This window comes from Ambystoma mexicanum, chromosome 13, assembly GCF_040938575.1.
Source record: "Ambystoma mexicanum isolate Mex_15411 chromosome 13, UKY_AmexF1_1, whole genome shotgun sequence".
NCBI classification, from domain to species: Eukaryota; Metazoa; Chordata; class Amphibia; order Caudata; family Ambystomatidae; genus Ambystoma; species Ambystoma mexicanum.
In genome coordinates this window covers 633,379,726-633,406,055 of record NC_090938.1, presented here as the reverse complement: position 1 = coordinate 633,406,055, position 26,330 = coordinate 633,379,726, and the positions used below count along the sequence as shown (strand labels likewise).

At 47.6% G+C, this 26,330-nt stretch overlaps 1 protein-coding gene across 1 annotated transcript in view; it reads left to right on the top strand.

Moving 5' to 3' along the window:
* Window positions 1–26,330, top strand: part of RARA (retinoic acid receptor alpha) — a 513,885-nt gene that overhangs the window by 233,083 nt on the left and 254,472 nt on the right. Inside the window, exon 2 of the mRNA XM_069634570.1 lies at window positions 1,784–2,525. Within this exon, the coding sequence (XP_069490671.1) occupies window positions 2,351–2,525 (175 nt within the window). The 5' untranslated portion in view covers window positions 1,784–2,350. The remainder of the gene's footprint in view (window positions 1–1,783; window positions 2,526–26,330) is intronic.

Here is a 26,330-nt window from a genome sequence, read left to right as displayed (position 1 = left end):
ACCTTTGACTTTCCTGAGTATACAACAGCCAAATCAGTTATTATTTATTATTATTTCCCCATGTCCTTACGAGTAACAATGTTGTCCAACCTGTGTCCTGTGATATGCAAAGGTTTCTCCAATCTTGCGGTACTGGACATTGCAAGGGTGCCATCTATCACCCCACAGTCCAATGGTCTGGTGGAGAGATCCAACAGTGTGTGCCCAGTTGGCTTCGGCTTTGGATACAAATGTCCCATGTTCACAAAAGGAAAGGATGTGGACTCACAGACTCAGCCCTCATGTAACAACCAGTATCACTGCCTTGGAGCTGATGTGTGGCAGAAAATGTGGTGCATAGTTGAGAAGACAAGAGAGGATGCTGGCACAATAGTTCAGTTTAGAGAAGACACAAGTGTTTAAAAGATGCTTGGTGGTGTTGAAAGGAATGAGGTGCCTGATTTTCCTAATATTTAGGAGGCTGGGGAGAGCTTCTGTTCGATTTCGGAGATGAAAAAAAGAGTAGGTGTGAGAAGGGTTATAGATGATGCCGAGGTTTCTAGATGAAGGAGAGTAGGAGAGAGTGCCATGTGGCAACTGGATATGCAGAGGAAGAGATGAGAGAGAGCTTTTGGCAGGAAAGAATAGCACCTCTGTTTTAGTACAGTTTTAACATTAGAAAGTGTGAAGCCATCCAATATTTAATGTCAGAGAGACCGTTAGAAATGATGTTAGAGAGATCAGAGGGGAGTTCAGGAAAAGAGAAGATTTGGATGTGGCCTGCGAAGAGTTGGTACGAGAACCCAGGGAAGAAGGTGAGTGCCCCGAGAGCAGAGGTGTAGCGTGTAAAGAGGAGCGGGCTCAAGACAGAGCCTTGTGGAACACCAACATGTAGAGCAGTGAGTTCAGAGGTGGTGTTGCCACAGGAGACAGAGAATTTGGGAGTCATAATTGCATCGGCTGGTGATATTTGACTCTAGGTGACTAAGAAATTGTTTGTTGTGTATATGTATAGAATTGAGGTGGCGAGTGACATTTCTATGGCTGGCTAGTAGCTTCCAACTAAAATGTTTGCCCCTTGACTAATGGGTCCTTTACTCTTCTCAGTTCTGTTGTTTAGGGATGGGGTGCTTGGTTGGCCATTGTGCAAGTGTGCAGGTAAGCGGAGCGTGTGCATTATCTCAGTGTATGCCTGGAGATAATGGAATGTGTGTGTGTGTAGGAATACCTCCACATAGAAAGATGCATTGTGGCAGCCTTATTGTTGGCGATTATTGTTCACGATGGTAGTTGGGCTAAAGAAGCCAGCATTTGTTTTATTCTACTTGCTAGGCCACTCACGGCACAAAATTAGAATTTGGCACTAGCCATTGGCTAGTAATATTTGACTGCTGGCGAATAAGAAATGGTGCTGTTTGTATGTATAGAGCTGGGAGGGATTACCTTTATAGCTGGCTGTTAGCTTGCAGATTTAACTCTTTCAGCCCCTGCTATAGTGGACCCCAGCACATTTGCACCTGGTCTGTTCGGCCCACAGTGAAGATTGGATGTGCTTTTGTCTGTTGAGTGATAGCATGCCTGGTTAATGCACCTGACATGAGATCTGGGTATGCCTGTTAATTGCAGCTACACCAACATAGACCCAGCCTGTCATCCTAATGCTGTTAATGCATGGAGGACCAGTGTTTTACTGGGTGACAGGAAATGTGTTTGAAACTCACTGTGTAAAGAATACTGTGATTCAAATTGTTTGAAAAATGGAGTGTTCACGTCTCATTTTTAACATTTTGCTTCTTTCTTGCAGGCACTTGGAAGATATGGAATATCTGAACAGAGCAAACGACACATTTCTCACTGTTGCGACAACATGGTGTGACCAGCCCTGCAAAGCACAAGGGTTGGACAACTGAACACACCAGCAAGACTTGCTAGTGTCCCAGTGACACGCTCTAGACCAGGATTGGGGGCTATGAGTGTGGTATAGACTCGTGCATGAGAATCGCAGCCCAGAAACGCAACCCAGGATTGTACCTCGATTTGTGGATTGCATAACCTTGGATCTGAGAACTCTGGTTTCCGTTGGATTGCAAGTCTTGGTGCCATTGGGTGGTCTTTTTTACTTTCTATACCCCGCAGTGGATGGTGGGACCAGATTGGACGAGCAGAGGAGTAGTTTAAGTCAAGGAATGTAACTGGACCTCGGTTTGTTTGTAAATTTGCTTGGTGTTTGTGGAGTTGATTTTTTGGGGGATGGAGGGGGGCATGACTCAATGGTGACACCCCCCTCCACACCCCCACTTACTACACCAGCGCGCTACTTGAACCCATCGAACCACAGGGATTGGACTGGGCCTTCCTTGATCACTCGTAGATGGCAAGTAACGGAGGCTCATGCCCGTCTGGGGGTGGGCACATGAACGGCTACCCTGTGCCGCATTATGCCTTCTTTTTTCCGCACATGCTGGGAGGCCTGTCCCCACCAGGATCTCTGGCAGGGATTCCACACCAGCTTCCTGTCAGCGGATACAGCACGCCTTCACCTGCAAGTAAGTACCTTGGTGTGGGCTCTGTGGACTGCTTTGAACGATCAGCAGTGGCCGATGTGGCTGTCATTGCACTGTAATAGTGAACACGGACTGAATGTTGATACCCCATACTTTCGAATGGGTTGACCTCCCTCTTTCTGGCTTTGTTATTTGGCATTTGTATAGCACCATTTTTACCATTGGTATGATCTCAAAGCGCTGTGGGTTGAACGCTCTCTGGGACCGTCGTAGAGGTTAGTGGAGAGACTAGAGTAGTAAGCAGCGTTGGGGGCCCTTTGTATATGTGCAACCAGGCCGAATCTTCATGGTGGGTAGCTGCATTGTAATGTTAGGAGTGGTGTCGCGGTTGTGTGGGATCAGTAGTATGTGTGCAACAAGGCCAATTAGATTTGGGGGTAGCTACATTCTGGCAGAGGTGGTGCTTGTATATGAGATTATGCGTTCAGCTAGGCCGATTTTTCGTGTGGGATAGCTGCGTTCTAAAGATCGTTGAGGTGTTCATGGTGTGTATAATTAAGTGTGCAGCCTGGCCGAATTAATCGAGGGGTATAGCTGCATTCTGTTGTGTGTTGGTGCAGAGGAGAGAGTCAGCATATTGGTATGTGTGAGTATCTGTGCAATTGGAGGATGTCCCCTGCTCCCGATAACTGTCCAGTGCCTGCCTGTCTTGGGAGGATAGCTGGGGGGCAACGTGCTCGCATTGGAAGCAAGACTACACGGAGCAACTCAGATTCGATCCCCTGGTCCGCGCTTAGAAACCTCTGGGAATTAAGCGTGCTATAAATAACCTATCATATAATTGCTTGGGTAACTATTTCTCCTTATTTTAGAGGTTTGGTGCTTTAGTTCTCCCAGAAACATTCTCGGTCTGGTGTGGAGTTCTGTTTACCAAGCTTGGCCCTGTCTCTCCCGGTTTAACAGTATCGTCGGTCGGTTGTTGAGTTGGCCGATTCCAAGCCTTTACTTTGCCAAGCGATTGCAGGTCCATGGTCATCGCTGTGTCTAATTGAGTCTGCAGTCGCCCATCGGTAAACACCTTATCCTCTCGGCTGCAGCCTTAGAATGGCGGGTTCCCACTTGATGCAGCGTAGGCAAGCAGAGGGGCAGCCTCTTGCCGGGGGGACGATGTCTCCAACCGATGCTCTGCCTTCTTGTAGGCCAGTTGGGATCTGGTGGTTATATTTTGGTAATTGTATATTTGCCCCATGCCACCCCATTTCTTCCAGGATTGCAATGCCCCTTAAAACTGCCTATGGTAATTGGAGCTTAGCCATGTATGGGACCCAATGAGCCCCACTGGCTTGTGATTATGCAGAGGTTTATGCCCCCCCCCCCCTTCAGATGCCTCGGTGCAGAATTGAATCTTGAGCATGTAGGAGAGACCTCCTAGAAAGGCGGTGAAGGGCGGGGAGCCTGCATTTGTGGGGAGAGAGCTCTGCCCATTTTGAGCCAAGTATTAATTAACTGGTGTTATGTGCGCTTAAAAGTTGCATGAAAAAGTATTTTTTTAAAGAAGCATTTATGGTGCTCCCAAGCAATGGAAAAGGCTCTGCACTCCGGAAAACCGCGACAAATAATTCACTGATGGTTTGCTGTAATACAGAGTCTCTTGGATTCCTCGATTGCGTATTGTAATAGAGAGTCGAACGCACTAGTTGATGCAATAAAGGTGACTTTACTGTACTTCTTGATCTGCTTGAGTGCAGGGTTTACTTGATTTCTTGACGGGTTAATGTGGTTTAATCTGCTTCCTGTGGGTGTGCTGTAAATGCACTTGTTGATGCTTTTGCTGCATTCAGACTTTTAGTCACTTGGCGTGTATGTTGACAAAATGTAATACACACCTTGAACATGCGCGTTAATGAAGGGCCTGGACGTAGATAACCAGGCTTAGTGGGGTGTGCTTTTGTGGGGTTCAGTGCACCCTTCAGTGCGTTACTTTAACGCCGTATGCACATTTAGATGGTGTCTTTTAATGCACAGTTTCGGTCATGTATTATGTTCAGTAATCCCCGTGCTTGCCACCTATGCATTAGTGTAGACTTGAAGGTGTGCTTCCTGGGTTAACGGCTTGTGTTTGCTGTATAATAAGGCGTGTTTAACACACATGAAGCCGAGTGACTTTCTGTCACACCCCGACTCCCCACCGGTGAATGCCCCGCCCCCGCGTTGCTCGGATGTCCGACCTGCGCCTGTTTCACACAGTTCGTTTCCTCAGCAGAGGGCACTCGGGGGCAGAGGGGGTTGATTTGCGCCGGGTGGCGTGCACTTGCCTGAGCTTTGTACAAAGACGACGTCCGTTTTGGTTGGTGCAGTGCGTGTGTGCCAGAAGAGCGACTTCATTATAAACATGGTCGGCGAGGCAGGAAGCTGGGACCGAGATAAACAAAGCACTTCAGACGCTGGAAGAGAACCCGCCGACCTGCAAGGAGCAGCGCGCCCGTGCCGCCGGCGCAGAAGGGGGCCTGCACATGCGCCCGCCGCGAGGGGCCGAGGGGTGGGGTGTTCGGGAGGGTGTCTTCAGCCATGGCATAGCAGGGGCCACGAGGTTTTCTAGGTTCTGGCAGGGCCAACCTGTATGTCTGTGTTAACCCTTTACACAGGATGAAGCAACCTGTTTGAGCCTTTGACCATGGCAATGGTTGGCACAGCAAAGGCCGCTCGTGTGTGTCTGTGACTATGGTGGTACACGTGTGTTTTCGATGGGGGGGGCTGTGTCTCTCGACTATGGCATCGGTTGCCCCACGAGGAGCCGAACCTGTAGATGTCGGTCCCCAGCAAAGCTTGACATGGGAGGGCCCCCGCCTGTGTGTCTGTGACCATGGCATCGCTTGGCACTGCAAGGTTTCAACATGTATGTCGGTTACCCCATTAATGCTTGGCACAGATGGGGGCGGGGAGAGGGGTCATCAAGCGTTGATAGTGGTAACCTTTGGTACAGGAAGAACCCAACATGTGTGTCTGACTTTGGTAACGCTTGGCACAGGAGTGGCCAACCTATGTTTCAGTGTGTGGCAACGCCTGGCAACACTTGGAGCCCTTCCCTCTTGGCGGCAGTGTGAACTGTTTGTGGGGAGGAAGCAGACGGAGGCTGGAACGCCATTTACCGCTTGTTGGAACATTACAGGAATTAGGGAGTGAGTGGGTTCTGTTTAGTGGGCCCACGAGCATTCTGACATGCGAAATGCCCATCTCAAAAAGCAAACTGGGTGCACTGCCATGTGTGTGGGTTTTAGTTAACCCCTAGGAATGCGATCCGGGGCATTTGTATGTCTTGGCGCACAATGAGCCACACATCTCCTCTATTTGCCTGGACACAATCCGTAGCTGCATCGGGTGCCCCAACACAAGTCTGCACCGAGAGGCACTAACTTTGCACCGAGAGGCACCAACTTTGCACCGAGAGGCACCAACTTTGCACTGTCGCCAAAGATTTTGCTCCGAGAACTCAGGTAATAAACACATGATCGACCACACGTTTTATTTTTAACTACAAAAGTCACATTCTGGCCATGGGTCTCAATGATACAAAAAATGTGAAAATGAATGGCTTTCTACAGACACCATCAGACTACTGATGTTTTTTCGGCCCACTTGGAAGGCTTTATCAAGGCAGGTCCACTTACATTCTGTCTCAGTTTATTTTATCGTATTTAATGAAAATTAAAGGAAAAAATGCCCACAAAACATTGTAACATTGATTTACAGAGTGGAGGACCAGAGTCCTTAACAATATCTACACAAGAGCAGTTGCTGCCAGGGATGGTGGAAACATGAACCTGGGGCAAGGACATTAGAGCATGATATAGGAATGAGAGTGTGGAGGAAGTCGTGCTACGATTTAGGATGAAGGGCTGAGGGATAAGTGCAGTGTGGTTGTCGTAGAGAGGTGGGGGGACAGGAGAACAGGAATTTTCAGAAAGGAGGCGAGCTAGGAGGAGGTTGGATTTAAATGGAGATAGTGGGAGTAGTGCATAGAGGGAGCCAAAGACAATTCCAGAGTGAGGAGGAGAGGAAGAGAGCGGAAACGAGAGGGAGCGCACTGGGCACGAGAGGTGGGAAGGAGGTGAGCTGAGGATGATTGCAGAGAGCGAGGGGGAGAGTAGGGAGTGAGATGGGCCGATAGGTAGGGCGTGACAAGTCTGTAGATTCTACTTTCTCTCGATCTCATAGATAACGAGCCAACTGACGCCGGTTGGGAGGTGAAGGCGGGAAGGTTGAAGAGTGTACAGACAGCGAAGTTGAGAACTTTGTCGAGAGGTGAGAAAGCATAATCGGGAAGACCATAGAGTAGACTGGCAGAGTAGTCCGATTGGGAGCGTGTTAAAGCGGAGATTGGCTGCTAAACAGTGTCGAAGGGGAGACGTTGTCTTAGTTTTCTGATGTTGAGGAGATTAAGTCTGGCCGCAGTGGCAGATTTGGAGATGAAGAGGGAGAATTGTAAGATGGGTCAGAAGAGAAGAATTGAAGAGGGGGAGAGGAAGAGATGGCCTGTTTGGGTGGGAAGTAGAGAACTTCAGTCTTAGTGGAGTTGAGCATCAGCGAGTGAGATGTCATCCAGTATTTTAGGGCAGAAAGACAGTTCAAAATGTTTAACTGTAGTTCGTCAGATAAGGAGGGAAAGGAGAAAAAAATCTGAGTGTCATGAGCAAAGTTTGTATTTGTATTTGTATTTTATTTATTTATAACGCGCAAACCAACAGGCCCGGAGGCATCAGGGCGCAATTTGTACAAGGTTACAGATATGCAGGTATAACAGAGAATCATTACACATGGGTTCCTATATGCAGGTCTAATAAAGAATCATTATATACATTTGCAAGAGGATATTATATACATATGTACAGTGGTTTCAGTGCTGATAGGTGAAAGTAGCGGTCGGCAAGTCAGGGTAGGTCGGGGAGAGGCGCGAAGTTGATAGGAGAAACCATGGAAGGAGATCAAGGTGCCAAAAGCAGAGCTCTAGCAAGTGAAGAGAAGTGAACCCAGGACTGACCCTTTGGGAGCACAAACACTAAGGGGTGAGTGGGGAGGTAAGGCTGTTTCATGACACCTGGAAGTGTCTGGGGGCGAGATATGAAGCAAAATGAGAGCATAATGTCACGGGGGATGGTCCCATGATTTGGAGTACCAGTGGCCATCCTTTTCTAATAAAAAGATAAATATATCAGTGGGCACTTAAACCAGAGGGTCGCAAGGGTGGGCATCCTGCTGCGGTTCTACAGATGGTTCTGCTTTTTAATCAGCATCAGCCCTAGACAGTCATTGATGCGGGATCATGAGAGTAATAGGGCAAACATCAGGAGGGCCTCGGGTTCCCTAACCCAGGGCCAGATTCTTATTTCTTGATTATTCTCCATATTCTCACAGTCCAGTTTACCTTCAGAATACAAGATGCGGCCGATCCAGTGTTTTTTTTTTAGGAAAATACTCTCCTTCATCAAATGATGAGGTAGTCACCCAATGAACGATATTATGTCACATGATGTTGCCTTTCATGGCCGCCATCGCAAATCTAACATACATTTTCATTGTAGTTTTCTGAAAGATCAACACATTTATGATGTTATTTCAGTCAATCCTTGGATGAGATGCATTTTGGGGTGGGCTGCCCATAACGTTCTTCATTCACATGACTCACCAATGCATCAGTCATACATGCCTTAGGAAAAATAGAAATGGAAAATTGTATTAAATTCCCAGAAATATTCTTAACGTTCTCCCATGGATAAATATTTAACGCTGCAAGCTGATAGCCAGAATGACAGGGCTCTGAATCATTTATGTGACAAAGAAACTGTTACTGGGTGAATTTATGGCAAAATATTTGGATAACAACTAAAAGAACGCACTGTAAAATATGCAGATAAAAGGTCTGCACTTGATGGACAAACACACCTTGAAAGTGTCCAACCTCACTTGCTGTAGGGTCCACCCAAGGTAGATATTATCTCAATTTAGTGGAAGCCTCACTAGAGGCGGCCAAAAACATTACCAACCAACAAGAGGAAAGACTATTCACACACCACAACCGAAAAATCTGGTGATTGTTGTACTTTGTAGAAGAAGACACCATTCAATGGTGGAGGGGGGTTCAGGGGGGGGAAGGGAGAAAAGCAGTACAGGATAAGGGTGTGACTTGGTGGTGCAGGGGGGCGGGGAGTTTAATTTTGTTCTATACCATAGTCCTATTTCCGATGTTTATGTTTTTCAAAAAAAGTGGGGAAAAAAGAAACTGTTTCCGGTTTTTATTACAGAAAACACCATAGAAGAACAGCCAATTGGGGGTTCCAGTCTAGGGGTATTCCCTGAATGCGTTCCTCTTAAATCTGAAGGGGCTACCACCTTCCTAGACCATGCTCCCTACTCCGAAAGGTCTTGACAAAGTACAGACTCACTGCAGCCAGGATAACCCTACTGTCTAACTTCTCCCTAGCAGAGGGGTGCATAAAGGCTGCCATCTTATATTTTTAGCCACCTCAGAGACTTATAAAGGTAAACTAAGTAGGTAGTCTCTCACTCTGGTGTGTACTTTTTCCTAATGATAGTCTTTCAGTCTTTAACCTTACTCTCCTCTTGCTATGCCTGTCCCTTCTGTTTTCCACCCTCCTTATTCTACCTGCTGCTTTCTCTGTGTTACTCTTTACTCTCCATCTCATGAGGGCCTTATTGGTTCTCTTCCTTCTCTTGTCTCCTATTCTCCACCTAACACCTGATCTTATCGACCTGCCTCATGCCTTCAATATTCCTGCCTCTTCTCTGCTCCACACTTCCCCTCTCCCAGCATCTCTACTCTTATCGTCCCCTCCCAATCTACCTTCTCACTTTTCCAATCCCAACCCCCTCCTGACTCTCCTGATCTCGTCTCACTCTCACTCACAAAAATCGGAATTGTAGCCACTTATTAATCTCAACCCCTGACCTTCACTCTCTCCAAACACACCAACACTCTCCTCCAATTCTTCCTCCTCCTGCTGCACACTCCACTCTGGTCTCTTGGTTCTCCCGCACGGCTTCCAGGCTCACCTGAACACCTCACACCCTTACTGCCTGGAAATCTCCCTCAAGGAGAAGGTTCCCTGGCCACTCTTTCTTTCTGCTATCCTCAAACCCTACCTACTCCTTCCCTTGGGGGATGGTACTACCCCTGAAATTCTTCATAAGGGCCTTTAGCACCGCCCCCTTTTCAGTCTGCCTTTATGTCCACGCGCCACGTGCTCTCCTGCGTCATCTGGTTCTCTCTTATATACATAGTAAGCCACTGTTGAAACATGGTTTGGGGAGTGTTACTGGGTTTGCCTTTTCTGCTAGCTCCAGCTTCACCGCCTCTCCCCCCACTGGTCCCCTGTATCCAGTCTGGGTTTTTTGGGTTAGTCGAATGGGAGACACAACATCTTATCAGGTAAGGTGTTGTGTCTCCCATTCGACTCCTGAATTGATAAGGACGGTTCCATTTCCATTAGGGCGACCCGTTTGTTCTTCCTGTTCAGGGCCAGGTCTGTTTAACCCAGGTACATTGGGGTACCTGACCCCCCTATTATTCAGCTTTGCTTTGGGCTGCCTCTCAGGATCCCTTCTCCATCCCAGAGGCCTGAAGCGCCTGTGCCTGCTGGGAGTTGTATTCCTTCATCCAGATGATAGACCATTCTGTTTGCCAGGTCCCCTGGGTATCATCTGCAAAATTAAAATGAGAGACCTGGCCATGACGGAGGCTAACGGGCATCGGGTCAGGGAAAGAGACACCAATATGCATACATGGCTCCACGCATACCCGAGATCCAGAGACTCGGTCACCCCCTCAACTGCTGTACACCAGCTGTGGGGTAGTTCTGGCCCTGGTAAGCCACATACCCCCAGATTGCGAGGGGTACATGCCCCCACCGACCAATGTCTGTCACACCATACATAAAAAGGCACTTGCTCGCTCCAGTATTCACACAGCACACAATGTCTTAGTCGCCAAGAGTCCGTTATCCGCCAGCGCCTAATAGCGAGTGCAGATTTTGAGGCCTGGTAATATATGTGTATCAAATATCTTGCGACTAGTTCTCCATCTACAAATTCTGAAGCAAACAGCAAAACATATTATAATCTTTTATTTATTTTCAAACTGTCAAACCGTATTGTGGCTGGTGTTGGTTAGTGTCCACAAATACCACATTGTGTCATTTAAGTCACAGAATCAGCCTCTCTGCACTGTCCTCTATAATTTAAAAGCAAGTAGTATAATAGTTACTATGGGAACAGTGCAACGCCTCTACAATATCATGGCCTTGTGGCAGAAATGTGTCCGTGTGCATTTTTAATAAAGCTACTGGGTGTCGACATCATATTCCCTCATTGCCTCCTCCCAAACACTCTTTAAAGCCCAGAAAGAGATCAGTTAAGCAGGGGAGAAATCTCAAGTTGCAAGCTACTAGTCAGCTGAAGAAAGTCTCTTGCCACCTCAATTCTCCAAATACACACAGCACACCATTTCTTACTCAGGAGGACACCATTTTTACTAGCCAATGGCTAGTGCACATTTTGCAGCTTGAGCAAAGTATGATCTCTGTTATGTTTCCCATTGAAATGATGATTTGTAGGGCGCCTTCACCAAATCGCTGTACATAGAACATTTACTCTGCACTGCCATCAAGTAATGTTGATGGGCCTTTCAGACAGCCCATATGTGCTCTTAAATTAGTGTTTCCAGCATTATTAGTGTGCTCCCAGTGTGCAGCTTATAACGTGAGCATTGCAAAAAAAGCGTGTCGGAAGCGGCCTCTGAGACGAGGAAGAGGTGCGGCTTGACACGTCAGTGGGAGATCAGAGTGAGGTCCTTTACTCTAGCACGCGAGGCTAGGTTGTGTCGAACGGTTGGGAGCGGCTCGCGAGCATTGTTGGCTTTCCCGGTGCTTCCTCGCGTCCTCGCTGTATCGGGGAGGTGGGCCTCTAGGAAGCCGCATTCATAGGCGTATGGTGCGGCGGCCCCCGCGCGACGGTGTCCCTGGAGAAACGAACGCACCCCTAAGCACAGGCGGAGGAGCGGAAGGGCTGCGGTGTACCGGCTGGGCTGCGCCGGGCTGCACCAAGCGTGGCATAACGCCGGATTAATGCCGGATTAACCCGGTGGTTTAAGTAAGTAGAGGGGGGGCCCAGGGCACGGGGGATGGGCACTGCCCTGGCTCTCTCCCCACAGCAGGTTTGATTACTTTGCTCAGCCCAGGTCGCCCCTTGTTTTTCTTTTTTCGTTTTTTCTTTTCTCTGGGGCGCCTGATCAAGCAGGGCTTGAAGCCCAAGAAACATTGGGAGCTCACCTTAGTGAAGGGCTGGCCCAGGTCTAGTCTGTGGTGGCCTTGGAGGTCCCTTTAACAGTGTAACTGTCCTGTGTTCCAAGGGAGAAGGCAATTAAGAAGCTCTTCCCCGGACGTGGGGAAAGTTGCCCGGCACTGGGTCCTTGTATTACATTGGATATCCTGTAGAAGAAATAACACTGTACTCTGAGGAGGAAGAGACTTTGGAGATCACCCCGGGGACTGCGGGCTAAGGCCTTTGACCCGGACTACATAGCCTACGTTTCCCCCTCTGTGTGGTCTGGAAGACACAGAGTAAGCGTTAGGCAGCCCCCCCCGGATTCCCCAATCTTTTCCTAAGAACTATTCCACTCGGAGATGCAGCGGGGGAAGAGAGCTCCTCATTCAATTTATAATCTGAGGAATAACAAGCCGCAAGCTATGAAGGAGATAAAGGAGTCCAATAGAAAAGGGGGCAAACGTAAGAAGAATGCTAAACATGATCTACCTGTAGCACAAGGAGCCATCACAGAGTTTTTCCCGGTGAACCCCTCCCCCTGAGATCAATTCCACCATAATTGACGAAAGGGCGATACCGGTGAACAGGGATGGCCTGTCTATTAATTCCTCTAACTTTGATGATATTGATAACAATTCTCTCTTGGACCTGTGTCTGACAATACAGAGAGGAATGCAGCCTTACACCCCACAGACTATGGCAAGTGGCTTACCGTCTCAGAAAGAAAACGGCACGATTGCTGATGCAGGGGAGTTTAATGCTGCGGGATATTCTGAACGTCTATCTACATCTCCGAACCTTGCTATGGCCTCGATGGAGGATGAGCCGGATCACGAGACAATGGGGGGCATGGGATCCCATCCCAGTACTACTCAATTAGCTGAGCTCCAAACGTCGGTAGGAGCCCTCCAATTTGCCTTGAAAATATTGCTCCAGATGACGGGTCGTATCTTGGCAAACTCCAATCCCATTTCATTAGCATTGGAACGGAAGGACACACCGCGTGAGGACGCGGAAGATAATTTATCAGTCGCTCTGCAAATAGCCGAGGAGATGGAAGGTCAAGTATCCGAGAGGGAGGAGAGTGTGGCCCAAGAGGCACCGGACAGTATCATCGCGATTGAAGAAGTCCCTTTAGAGGCAGCAAACCAAGATCTGGAGCACAGTCCCCGGGGCCCCCTCTCACAGAAACAGCGTAGACTGGCAAAGAAGGCTTTTAAACATAATCCTGTTAAAAATGCCCCGCAACTCCCTACTATAGGAACTGACCCTGCAAATGAAACATGTTCTAAAAAAGTTCGGAAAAGAATGAGGAGAGCGGCATCACGGTTGGCGATGAAAAAAGGCCCACTCTCAGACTGGCTGATGCCCGAAGAGAAGCCACATGAAGTGGACATCGACATAACAATTGGGTAGGGCTCAGAACAAGAGCTTGAATCAAGCATGTTCATTCAGCCAGGTTCTTCACCTGAGGGACGGTTATCGGTGGAACTACTTGAGCATACACCGCCAGAGGAAAAGAAGGATGCGCAGGAAATCCATATAAACCGTATATGTTTCATCAAGAATTTATATCCTAGGAAAAACAACTCCTGGCTGGCACGCTCGGAGCTACTGACTAGGCTATATCACATCCCTCAACTCCGAGTATTAAAATCTGAGGATTTTCTGTTTATTGAACCCCTGTCGGGCCCTAATCCCAATGTCTCTGCTCTACATTGTGTGTTTCTGAACACGGCACAACTGCTTCGGAACCACAAAGAAGAGCTGAGAGCGGTAGATATTGCTATTGATGTGGACCCGCAGGAGAAAGATCTTTCTGTAATCCCTGAAGTACCAGTCTTACCATCTAATTCGGCAAATGACCCTAAGATGGTGACAGGGGAGAACCCTCTATTGGCTGGAGTACAACAGGCACTTAAGTCCTTATTGGAGTCTCTTCCCCAGTTGCTACAGAAGCACTGAAGCCTATCATTATTTTCCTGGAACTGCAGAGGCTTCTCCCATCTATTGAGGACGGAGGGCTCTGCAGATCTTTTATTCCATCATAGCTGTATTTGTCTGCAAGAGACTTGGGCAGTGGACTCTCTCTTTCTGGATGGCTATGTGACATACCAATCACCTGCACAACGGGGAAGCAAGGGATGCCCCTACGGCGGCCTACTTACGGGGGTAGTTAACACCATGATGTCTCGTAAAATTCAATGCAGAGCTGAGGATCAATTATTGGCAGTGGAAGTTGCATACCCCCATGGTGAGGGAAGAGTCAAGTTTCTTCTTATCAACCTTTATAACCCCCCTGGAGCAGTAGCAAGAGACTCTCTACAAGAGGCTTTACAGGATTTATTGACCTCCTGGTCATTGGAAACTAGGAATGCCGCAGTTATGGTAGTGGGTGACTTCAATTATCACATGTCCGATGAAACTCCTATAGCTTCTAATCCAGGCCTCAGCTCCAGATGTCTGATGACGCATGGAAAGAGGGAGAAGGAAGGCCTGGGGTGGATGCAACTGTTTGAATCTTGGGACCTAGCAATGATCAATGGCCGCACCCCGGGTGACAGGCCAGGGAAACATACTTGGTCTAACGGATCATCCTGGAGTACATTAGACTATATACTGATGTCCCCCGAGATGCAGTCAAGAGTGGCTGATATGTGGGTAGAGCCCAACAGTTGGAGCAACCATGCAGCATTGCTATGTACATTCCACACCCTGACTCCCGATACTCCTAAGCTAAACATCGGTAGTATTCTAACCAACTGTTCAGGAACTAGAATAGTTTGGACGGAGAAGAATGTAAAAGCGGCCTCTGAAGCACTCAATCTGGATGTGGCTGATGGATTAGGAGATTTCCAGTGTATGTCTGTAAATGAAATTGAAGGGTGGATATCAGGGTTCTCAGGCCATTACGCCGCTATCAAAAAGGGGTATATGTTGAAAGAGGGATGTGCTCCTCTCCCGTATAATGGGGAAATTAGAGATGCCAAGAGAGGGTTTAGAAGAATGATACGTAGCTTAAAAGGCCAGAACCTCTCTGAAGTCTTATATCGTGAGAAATTAAGAACGGCCAAAAAGCGATATAGAACAGAGATAAAGGGCATTAAGAGAATAGAGAGGAATAATTGTTACCAGCGTCTTGTTAAAACTATCTGTTCGAGAAGTTCCCGAAGTATATGGGCACTGTTAAATGAGAATAGAGCGAAGGCCATAGGATCTGACGCTAATCCAATCAACGAGAAAATATGGGAACAATTCCTCCTAAAGCGTAATGTTGGGGAAGATGGGCCCGAGAGTAGCTCTATGGGGAAGCCTCCTATCCTTCCCCCTTTTGACGTGTCACCTGGGGCAATATATAACAAAATAGTCATCCTCAAGTCTTCTAGAGCGCCCGGTCCTAATGGTCTTGCGAATGTAGTGATAAAAAAAAATCCGTCCTTTTGGGCGGACCTATTGTCTTTGCTTTTTAATAAGATCTTTGTACTGGGGAAAATCCCCCGATCTTGGCAAACTGCTATTTTGATCCCGGTTTTTAAAAAAGGCAATTGTACAGATCCAACCAATTACAGGCTTTTATCCAAGTTGGATGGCACTGGGAAACTTTTTGCCTCTCTTTTGCTCAGTGAAATGCAAAAATGGGTAGAGAACACTGGTATACTCAGTAGATTCCAATGCGGTTTCAGGCGGGATTTTTCTACTTCGCATAACCTTTTGGTATTGGACATATTGCGTACGAGGGCGCTAAGTAGGGGCCAGCCCCCGTTGTACGCACTCTTTATTGATTTCAAGGCCGCTTTTGATTCTATTCCGAGAGCGAGGCTTTGGAACAAGTTAGAAGTGTTGGGTTGCCCTTCAGGTCTGTTATATTACCTTAGATTGCTCCACCAAGATACATCCGTGTGCCTCAGACTCAATCAGGAGGGCAACTCGACCCGAAATGTGATGCAAAACAGAGGGGTCAAGCAGGGCTGCGTCACAGCGCCTCTCATATGTAACCTGTATGTACATGACATCCCTGCGACAGGGAAATAATTGCCCTCCAAAAATAGGCGAAGTCCTATGTGTGGTCTTGGCGTATGCCGACGATTTGGTAGTCCTCGATAACACCATTGGTGGCCTCAGGCGTTCTGCCCATACTCTTTGGGAATACGCTAAGATCAACGGCCTGACCATCAATTTGGAGAAGACTAATGTGTTGAGATTCACTAGGAAAAGGGTAACCCGTGTGAATTTAATAGTTCATAAACATTCTATTCAGTACGCCCCGTCCTATCGCTACCTAGGAGTGGAAATGGAGCCCCTAGGTGATTATGCTCTATGCAGACAGGGCCGTGTTACTAGGGCTCTTCAAGTGATCTCACTTATTGCATCTTTTACTAATAAACAAGGGGGTTTCACTTTGTGGGGGACCCGCCACCTTTACATGCAAGTTTTTGCACCTATGGTCATATATGGCCTCGAGTCGCTGTTGACGACGAATCTGGCGTGGCTCCAAGTGTTAGAGGGAAAGTTCTGGCGACGCATGCTGGGGCTTCCCCCGGGTGTGCCGATGGCCCTGATAAGATTAGAGTTGGGCCTCCCTTCACTTAGGGCTATGGTTTTGAAAAGAAGATCTGGGTTCTACCTTAAAATGACGAGTGGACCATCCAATCCTCTATTAGTAGTTTTACATCAGGAATTAAGTAAAAAACATACCACCTCGTCTTTTTATAAAATCATGGGTAAATTCCTTAAAGAAATTGGCTGGACTCACAGAGGGACAAGTGTTACTAAGGTAATGTTAAATGCACTTGAGAAAAAGGTGGACCTGTGGGACTGGCTGGAGAATTTTGCCCATTTAGACACTCTTAAATCATATCACTTTGTGAATTACAGAGTGTATAACTTCATGAAACCGCAGGCCTACCTTTTTCTCTGTCCCTCTAGAAGACTCCGCCGTTTCATTATTTTGTTCCGATTAGAACAATTACCGACCTTATCCATCACAGGAGCACGGGAAAACATTCCTGCAGTAGAACGAACATGTCGGATTTGTAAATCCCCCCTGTGCTCAGAGACAGCCAGGCATCTACTAACTCAATGCCCGGCACTAAAGAAGACAATTGTCCATTTCCTGGGCGAATTTGTGCATGATCCGCTCACTATACATGAATTTTCATTCTGGCAGTATTGTACCAACACTTGCAACATGCACCTATTCATAGCACTTTATAATATCTGGCAACAGATAGAACCAGGATTGGGGCTTTAAGCATGCCCAATTAACATTCCACATGGAAGAAGCTAAGGATCTAGCTGGGCTCTCTTAAGTGTACAGGACGAGCGTTGTCGCAGGTTTTGCTGTGTCCTCCCAGGACTAATAGTAGTAAGATGCATCTAGTCATATTATGATTGAGAGTTGAACTTAGGCTCGGGTTGGAATTGGATTGTTAAATCAAACAGAAGTGGCCTGTATTTGGGAAAGCTACGGGTCATAGTGGGACCGCAACATACTGTTTAAAGGGTCTCTGTGGTTTACTTGCAGGTTTGTAAAAGTATCTACAAACAATATTAGGAATGCACTTAATTATTGTTTTTCTCCAGCTTGGGTCTCCTCTTTGTTTCCATGATTTTTAATTTTTGTACTACAAGTTATATGGAGTTTTGATTTACGATTGATGATTCTATGAGTATGATTTCATGTGTATGACTTTATGCTAATGTTTATTAATATATGTGTAAAGTTTGAATTTATTTTCAACCTATAGCACATTAAAGAATTTGATTTGATTTGATTGCAAAATATAGACCACGCAAGCACTGTTGCAATAATTCAGTTGATGGCTAGGCCAAGTTTGTGTCTTAACTTATCCACCGACAACAGAACTTGCACTTGCCCTTTGTTTGTTTGTTTATTAATTTGTATGGCGCACCAAACCCAAAGGTAACTCGGCGCAACAGAGAACAGAATACATGGATACTTTAAGCTTAGTTACAGAGTAAGGCACAAGGCATAAACAAAAAGAAAAACAGTTGCAAATAAACAATTCAACAAATCAGGTGAAGGAATATATATATGTACAGTAATAGGGGTTAAGAGTTCAAAGGCTGAGGTGGGTCACAGTTAGCCATTGGTGAGTGATAGTGGACTCTAGGCGCTTGGGAAATGCTGTGCTGTGGGCAGGTGGGGAATGTGGCTTTCATCCCGTGACAGGGGGTGGGGGGGTGATATGCCCAGAAATGGCCAGACAGATTGTGATTGGTCACTCTTGTGTTTACCGGGTGCAAATCGATAGCTGATAGGACATGTTCACCCTGGTCTGCGTTAAGTCGGCCTAATCATTCTAACTCGTCATACCAAGCTGGGCTTGCATGCGAATGTGTACAATCCCTGTGGCCAGTTGCCACCCACGTTTTCATATATACTGGTTCTTCGTCATAATACTGCCCTAGGGTGTTGGCCATTTCTCATAAAAGTAATATGTGGATGGCTTCCCACCCATCTGGATTTCTGCATCATTTTTGAGAATATACCAGTGTTGAGTAGAAAGGTCCCTGATTATGAAATCTTGTGGTCAGGCGTGAAGATGATGCTTCGATGTTGCTCATCCCTTGTTCCTCTTCTCTTTTGCAAGACTGCATCACACACACACAACTTCTCATTTTTTCTGTGGTTAAGGACCATCCTGGGGAACCATTACATCTGACTATATTACACATTTGTTGTTCTGCCTCTCAATGACCTCGATGAGGTGGTGACTTTGCCATAGTAAACAACTGCACACTGGGACAACCGCGGGAATGGATGTATGGGATTTACACAGACCAAGCCCAGCTGGGAGGCAACAGAGTGCTGTACATAGAAGCCTCAGGGGGGTCTGAGGGGGCGCAGAGGAGATGGGACGGGCAGTGGGAGCAGGGAAAGGGACGCTCTGGAGAGGGAGAAGTAGCGTTGCTTCGAGCAATGCTTGACACAGGTAATCAGGACTCAGTCTGCGTAAAGGACACTATGTGCATTTCTCCTAAAACATGCAGGATTGACCCCCCAGGGTGACTGAACAATGCCAGTGTAGAACATTAATTGCAGCGCTAGCCATCATGGAAGCAATTGAAGGATGGCTGGTAAAAGCACCACCAGTTGAATGTGTTAGCCTTTCATTAAAGAATTGTTAAGATAGAAATGTCACTTCGTGGTAGCTAATGGGAATCACAGGGTGACTAGCGTGTCTTTTGGTGAGTGAGAGAATGTGTCTAATGGTGCAGTTGATCACCACATCCAACCTCTACATGAGGAACTGGTTATGAAGAGAAGAATGAAGAAGGTCATGATTGAGTGTCCATTACTAGACTGTTTGATATACAAGCAAAGTCTGAAGTGGGCAGGTTGCATCAGAGTGTTTCCTGTGGCGGCATGGAATGAGGAGTTGATCAAAGGTGGTAAAGTGATTGTTTAAGAGTTTTATTTATAGAATAAACAAACCGATCTATCCCTAACTAGAGGTGGTTCCCCTACCTCAAAAGAACGAAAACTTGGTCAGTCAGGCAGTCCATGTAGTCCAAATATAGAAATCACCATTCTTGTCCAAACTCCTATTCTATCCATACCACTTAAACACAAATCCGATTCTGAGAAAGAGTTATTTCTAAAAAAAAAAACAGGAGAATGACTCCCTTGTCCTGGATATAAGTCTCTCAAGGTGCAGCGTTCTCAAGTTCAGGAAATGTTCCAAGATTCCCAAACAAAGGAGAGGTTTCAATGTTGACAACAAAAGGAAACAAAGTTCCACGATTTCTAGGTGGGGCTAGGAGACTCCCTTCTCCTGGCGTACTCCCTAGTTCTTCCAGACTATCTGATCTTCAACTTCTTTAACAAATCTTGTAGTTCCCTCTCTATTTTCTCTACTTTCTCTACCTTGCCCAACTGTGACGGGGAAGAAGCTTGTTGATCGCTCTTTGGTCTCTTGGGGCCAGCATCTCTCGTACCGAGTTGGAACAAAGACTTCTCTTCCTTCTCTTTTTGGAAAGATGTGTGTCCCGTTGGTTTTCAAAGGGGCACTGACTCTTGGCAGGATATGGTGTTTAAGAAAAAGAAAGGAAGACACCCTCTTGCGCACTGCTGTGTGCCGCAAAAGGCATCATCTGGCTCAGAGGCACGTTCCCGGGCTGTAGACCCAGAGAATACTGTTCACGTCAATGATACTCTCGAAGAACCCTGGGTCTGGGAGTTAATCTTCTCGAGGACGACTACAAAAGGATCCACATCTTCATTGTTTGGAGGCAAATGTTTTAGCGCCAGCCCAGGGTTCAAAGTAAATCTCTTTTTGTATGTGCTTTTACTTTCACTTGCATATCCTGTGTCTCCCTGCCAGACTTTCACCCGTTCCTGTTCCCTATTCTGGGTGGGGAATGTATAACCGGTTCTGCCTGTGGCTGTTCTGTGATGCTTTGTTTCTTCCTTCTTCTTTTGTTGGGGCCTGCTTGGCTTCGCAGCCCTTGGATTGAGGCAGTTTGCGCCTTCAGTGCTGACCCGACCGCCCAGCCCTTCCAGTTAGCATATTGTTCACACTAATTGCCTACACAGCTCTACTGTAGGTCAGTGCTGGAGGTTTCGGCGTCGTTCCCGGGCTCCACGGTCCACCCGCAACAGGTCCCGCCATCCCCACTCCTTCTCTTGGTTTCGATAATGCTGGCGGTTGCCAGACATTTGGTCGAACAAAAATTGGTCGACCAGACAAATGGTCGAACCAATTTGGTCGAAAACCAAATGGTCGAATTTTTTTTTTATTATTTTAACCCTTTTTTTTTTTTTTTTTTTGGGGGGGGGGTCCCGCCCCACCCCCTTTTTTTCTCTAAAAACCCCTTTTTTTACTAAACGAAAACCCGAAAAATAAATATATAAATAAATAAAAAAATTCGACCATTTGGTTTTCGACCAAATTGCGTCGACCAAATTGCAGTCGACCAGTTTTTTTTCGACCAGTTGACTGGACACCATGCTGGCTCTTTGCCGGCTATCAAGATACTCTCTGGGTGTCCCACGCTCAGTCTTTTCTGCTTCAATTGACCTTTTCTTAATAGATTCACCTTTGTATTGCACAGTCTCTCTGTCCTGGGCTGGTAGGGTGCTGGACCGGTTTTGCCTTTCCTCAGTCCTTCGCTCGCACTCTGGTTTCCACCACCTTCTTCTTCTGCTACAACTATAGATGTCCTGCTGACTTGCAAGACACACTCTCCACTTTCTACTACTATTACTGATACTGCCTACACCCTGTGGACATCCCTAACATATTTTTTTTTTCCGACCAAGCACCTCCTTCACGTTGATCTCCCTTTTTGGAGCCTCTCCCCTTCTCGTTCGATTTCCGAACAGACCTTCTTTGCGGTTTGGTTTAAATAGTAGGGGCTGCCCCAGCTTGACGTCAGTCCGATTGACAAGAGTCGGTTGAGCACTCTTCCTACTTGATTGTAACGTGCTCAGAATCTTCTTCGACCCTGTACTTATTACATTGAGATTGTCTGACAGTTTGCAATAACACATGGTTTCAGACTCGATCAGAGGTAGTGAAGGTTTGGGTGGTGTTATTAACCTGTGGGGTCAGGAGTTAAAGAAAGGGGTTGTGTCCTGGATTCACGTCCTTATCCTCAGGAGGGGCGTTCCTCTCCATGAGGTCCTCCTGCACTTTACCACTCCTAGGGGAACTATTGGTTAGCGGCTGCATCTTCATAGCCTCATGGAAAGGGGCTACCCTCTGGAGAAAAGTGACGCCGTTTGGAGGATCGTCAAAATGCCTGATTGGCCTTGAGAAAGACTTCAGAGTTGGAGGAAACACATTAACAGCCTTTCCATGGTAATATTAATGTTTGCATTTTTGTGAGAATGAAGTTTTTTAAGGCACATTGCTGGATAGGCCCCTGAGCTGCTTTAGTGTACTCGAGAGCCGGCCACTATTGACCTCTACAGCACTAGCTTTTCCAACAAATGGGTATGTCAGAATTCACAGACATTCAATCCCTGGTGCCTCAGCTGAGACTGACCACAGATGTGACAGAGGTAACGGGGAACTGACCGCATTCAAGTAGTCCTACAGATATGGCGTGTATTAGACACTTTTACTCCCTAAAAATAGGCAAATACTCTGTAAGACAGGCATGGTATCAAGAGATGACACAGGCAGATAAGTAGATTTTTAAAACCTTTATTTGCAATGGTCAGGATGGGAAAATGCCTAACTTGCACTAACTCTAAGGTGGTAATGTTCCCTAACGGAAGCAAAACTAAGGGAAGTTTAAGTCTGTCAGTCAAAAGAAAGATACTTGTCAAAACCTATGCTTGCCCTCACTTTTGCAGAGTAACAGTGTGTATGGGATTTGACCCACTCAATAGTGTTCAAAGTAAAATTAATGTGGCAATGGAGCTTTTCCGTAGCTCCCTTACTTACCCAAGTTCAAGGCACTTGGGTAATATTCAAAGTAATGTTCCACAGGTTCTCTGGATTCATTTGGCAACTCAGATTGGCTTGACAAAAGTTCACAGTGCCTTTTTTTTGTCAAGATGCATCTCTGTAACTGGCCCCTAAGGGATCCTTTCAGACCGCTTGCCTCTCCGGTTGCGTTTTCTTCCTTTTACTGACAGCATTCTTGCAGTCTGAGGTCAGGGTCTTCCCATCTACCTCTCAGACACTGCTGGGTCTCTGTCTTGGCCCTGGGTAACAAGCTCTTTGTACTTACCTAAAAAGGGATTAGCACGCCTCCCGGCTCCCTTTTCCAGATCTTGTCTTGCAACTGGAGTGGCAGGCTTCTAGCCACGCTGCTAAAGTGTGCCTGCTCGTGCAAACCCTCAGCGTCTCGGCGTCCTGGATTTTCCCGGCTGGTCTCGGGCAGCCACGGCTCCACACCTCTCCTCCCAACTCGTTCCACCACTGAGTGCTTGGGTGCCTTTTATACTGTCCTGTGTACCCGACAGGCTACAGGTGTGCATGGTTAATATCAATTGCCTGACTTCGTTAGTTGGATATTGAAAATTAAGGTGTTGATGTGCCTTGTTCTGCATCTTCTTCGTCCCAGTACCATAGTGGTGTTTCTCATAGGAAGTCTGTACTCCTACTCACTTTCTCTTCTTCATCACAGTACTAAAGTAAAACTTGGGGTGCGGGGGGAAGAGGAGTGTGTGCTTGTGTACATCTTATGAAGGTTGAGGGGGGATTGGGTATGTCATTATCAAGGAAGGGGGATACCATGTTTCCGGTCAAGGGGTGTCCTTATGACAGGAAAGTGGTATTGTTGTTAGCTTTCTCTTTCCATTCTCAATGTTAGGGTAATGTTCATGAGTGTTAGGGTATGATGTGTCAAATCTTCTCCTAATCTTATCACAATGATGACAACAAGAGGTTGGTGGTTCTGGTTCTTTCACTCTGGTACCCTCAGTAAATGATGTTAACAGGGAAGGAAAATATTGGGTCTCACCGTAGTTTATAAGATTAGAGAGCCGAGAGGGTAGGTCGATGTCGTAGGTAGAAAAAGGGGTTTGCTGCCCTGGAGTTTTATATTCCCTTACTTTCCTCCAAGGGTGAATGTCTGTTGGAAAGTCTTTGGGTAGGGCTGCATGCATGATAATACCCTACGAGAGTAGAGGGAGGGTAGGATAAGTCGGGACTAGAAAAAGGGGGGGATACCAGGACTCCTCCTTTCCCAATCCCTGAGGACCCTCTACCCAGGTGATCCTACCACGCTTGTCCGCCCCCAGGGTTGGGATTCAAAAGCGATGGCCTGCCCCTAGCCACCTGCGTAGAAGATCCCCGGGGAGTAGGCAGGGAAAGACCGGTGGGTTTTTCACAACTCCCAAAAGCGAAAATTAAGGGGTAAAACTATTAACAGCAAAACATAGGAAATGGACACGGAGGGGCCTGTTCCCCTGCTTTCACCCACACAGCTCCATGGATATGTTTGGATCAGCAGTACAAGCATTGCTGCAAGAAGAAACTCTAGGGTTATTACTGCCTCATCAGAAGAGATGAAGGTGTATCATGACATGCAGGCCTGGTGTGTGCGTTTCTATGGGAGTGGAGAGAACTCCCAGTTTCTGTATCATGCCATGCAGGCCCAGTGTGCATTTCTATGGGAGCTCAGGGATCCCCCATTGTCCTTCTCATGCCATGCGGGCCCAGTGTGTGCATATCTATGGCAGTGGAAGGAATGCCCAGTGTCTGCATCATGCCACGCAGGCCCAGTGTCTGCATTTTTACGGGAGTGGAGGGAACACCCAGTTTCTGTATCATGCCATGCAGGCCCAGTGTGTATTTCTATGGGAGCTCAGGGATCCCCCATTGCCCTTATCATGCCATGCATGCCCAGTGTCTGCATTTCTATGGGAGCGGAAGGGTCCCCCAGTGTCTGTATCATGTCATGCAGGCCCAGTGTGTATTTCTGTGGGAGCTCAGGGATCCCCCATTGTCCTTATCATGCCATGCAGGCCTAGTGTGAGCATTACTGTGGGAGCGGAACGGTCCCCCAGTATCTGCATCATGCCATGCAGGTCCAGTGTCTGCATTTCTGTGGGAGCGGAAGGGTCCCCCAGTGTCTGTATCATGCCATGCAGGTCCAGTGTCTGCATTTCTATGGGAATGGAAGGGTCCCCCAAGTCTGTATTATGCCATGCAGGCCCAGTGTGCATTGCTGTGGGAGCGGAAGAGACCCCCAGTGTCTGCATCATGCCATGCAGGCTCAGTGTGTGCAGTACTATGGGAGCGGAAGGGTCCCCCCATTGTCTATCATGCCATGCAGGTCCAGTGTCTACATTTCTATGGGAGTGGAGAGAACCCCCAGTGTCTATATCGTGCCATGCAGACCCAGTGTGTGCGTTTTTACGGGAGTGCAGGGAAACCCCAGTTTCTGTATCAGGCCATGCAGGCCCAGTGTGCATTTCTATGGGAGCTCAGGGATACCCCATTGTCCTTATCATGCCATGCAGGTCCAGTGTGGGCATTACTATGGGACTGGAAAGGGTCCCCCAGTGTCTGTATCATGCCATGCAGGCTCAGTGTCTGCATTTCTATGGGAGTGGACAGAACCCCCAGTGTCTGTATCATGCCATGCAGGCCCATTGTCTGCATTTCTTTAGGAGCTCAGGGATCCCCCAGTGTCTGTATCATGCCATGCAGGCTCAGTCTTTGCATTTCTATGTGAGTGGACAGAACCCCCAGTGTCTGTATCATGCCATGCAGGCTCAGTGTCTGCATTTCTATGGGAGTGGAAGGGTCCCACAGTGTCTTTATCATGCCATGCAGGCTCAGTGTCTGCATTTCTATGGGAGCTCAGGGATTCCCCCATTGTCTGTATCATGCCATACAGGCTCAGTGTCTGCATTTCTATGGGAGTGGAGAGAACCCCCAGTGTCTGTATCATGCCATGCAGGCCTAGTGTCTGCATTTCTAGGGAGTGGGCAGAACCCCCAGTGTCAGTATCATACCATGCAAGCTCAGTGTGTGCATTTCTATGGGTGGAAGGGACCCCCCAGTGTGCGCATTTCTAGGGGAGCTCAGGCAACTCCACCCCTCCCCCCCCCCCAGTGTCTGTATCATGCCATCATGCAGGCCCAGTGTCTGCATTTTAATTGGAGGGGAGGCTACCCACAGTGCCTGCATTTCTAGGGGAGCACGGGGAACCCCACAGTGTCTGTGTCATGCCATTAGGCCCAGTGTGCATTGCTGTGGGAGCAGAGGGAACCCCCAGTGTCTGGATCATGCCCTGCAGGCTCAGTCTTTGTATTTCTATGGGAGCGGAGGCAACCCCCAGTGTCTGCATTTCCAGGGGAGCGCAGGGAACCCCCAGTGTCTGTATCATGCCATGCAGGCCCAGTGTCTGCATTTCTATGGGAGTGGAAGGGTCCCCCAGTGTCTGGATCATGCCATGCAGGCCCAGTGCCTGCTTTTCTATGGGAGTGGAAGGGTCCCACATTGTCTGTATCATGCCATGCAGGCTCAGTGTCTGCATTTCTATGGGAGCTCAGGGATTCCCCCATTGTCTGTATCATGCCATACAGGCTCACTGTCTGCATTTCTATGGGAGTGGACAGAACTCCAGTGTCTGTATCATGCCATGCAGGCTCAGTCTGTGCATTTCTATGGGAGCGGAGGGAACCCCCAGTGTCTGTATCATGCCATGCAGACCCAGTGTGTGCATTTCTATGGGAGCTCAGGGATTCCCCCGTTGTCTGTATCATGCCATGCAGACTCACCGTCTGCATTTCTATGGGAGCTCAGGGATTCCCCCATTGTCTGTATCATGCCGTACAGGCTCAGTGTCTGCATTCCTATGGGAGTGGACAGAACCCCAGTGTCTGTATCATGCCATGCAGGCTCAGTCTGTGCATTTCTATGGGAGCGGAGGGAACCCCCAGTGTCTGTATCATGCCATGCAGACCCAGTGTGTGCATTTCTATGGGAGCTCAGGGATTCCCCCATTGTCTGTATCATGCCATGCAGGCTCAGTGTCTGCATTTCTATGGGAGCTCAGGGATTCCCCCATTGTCTGTAT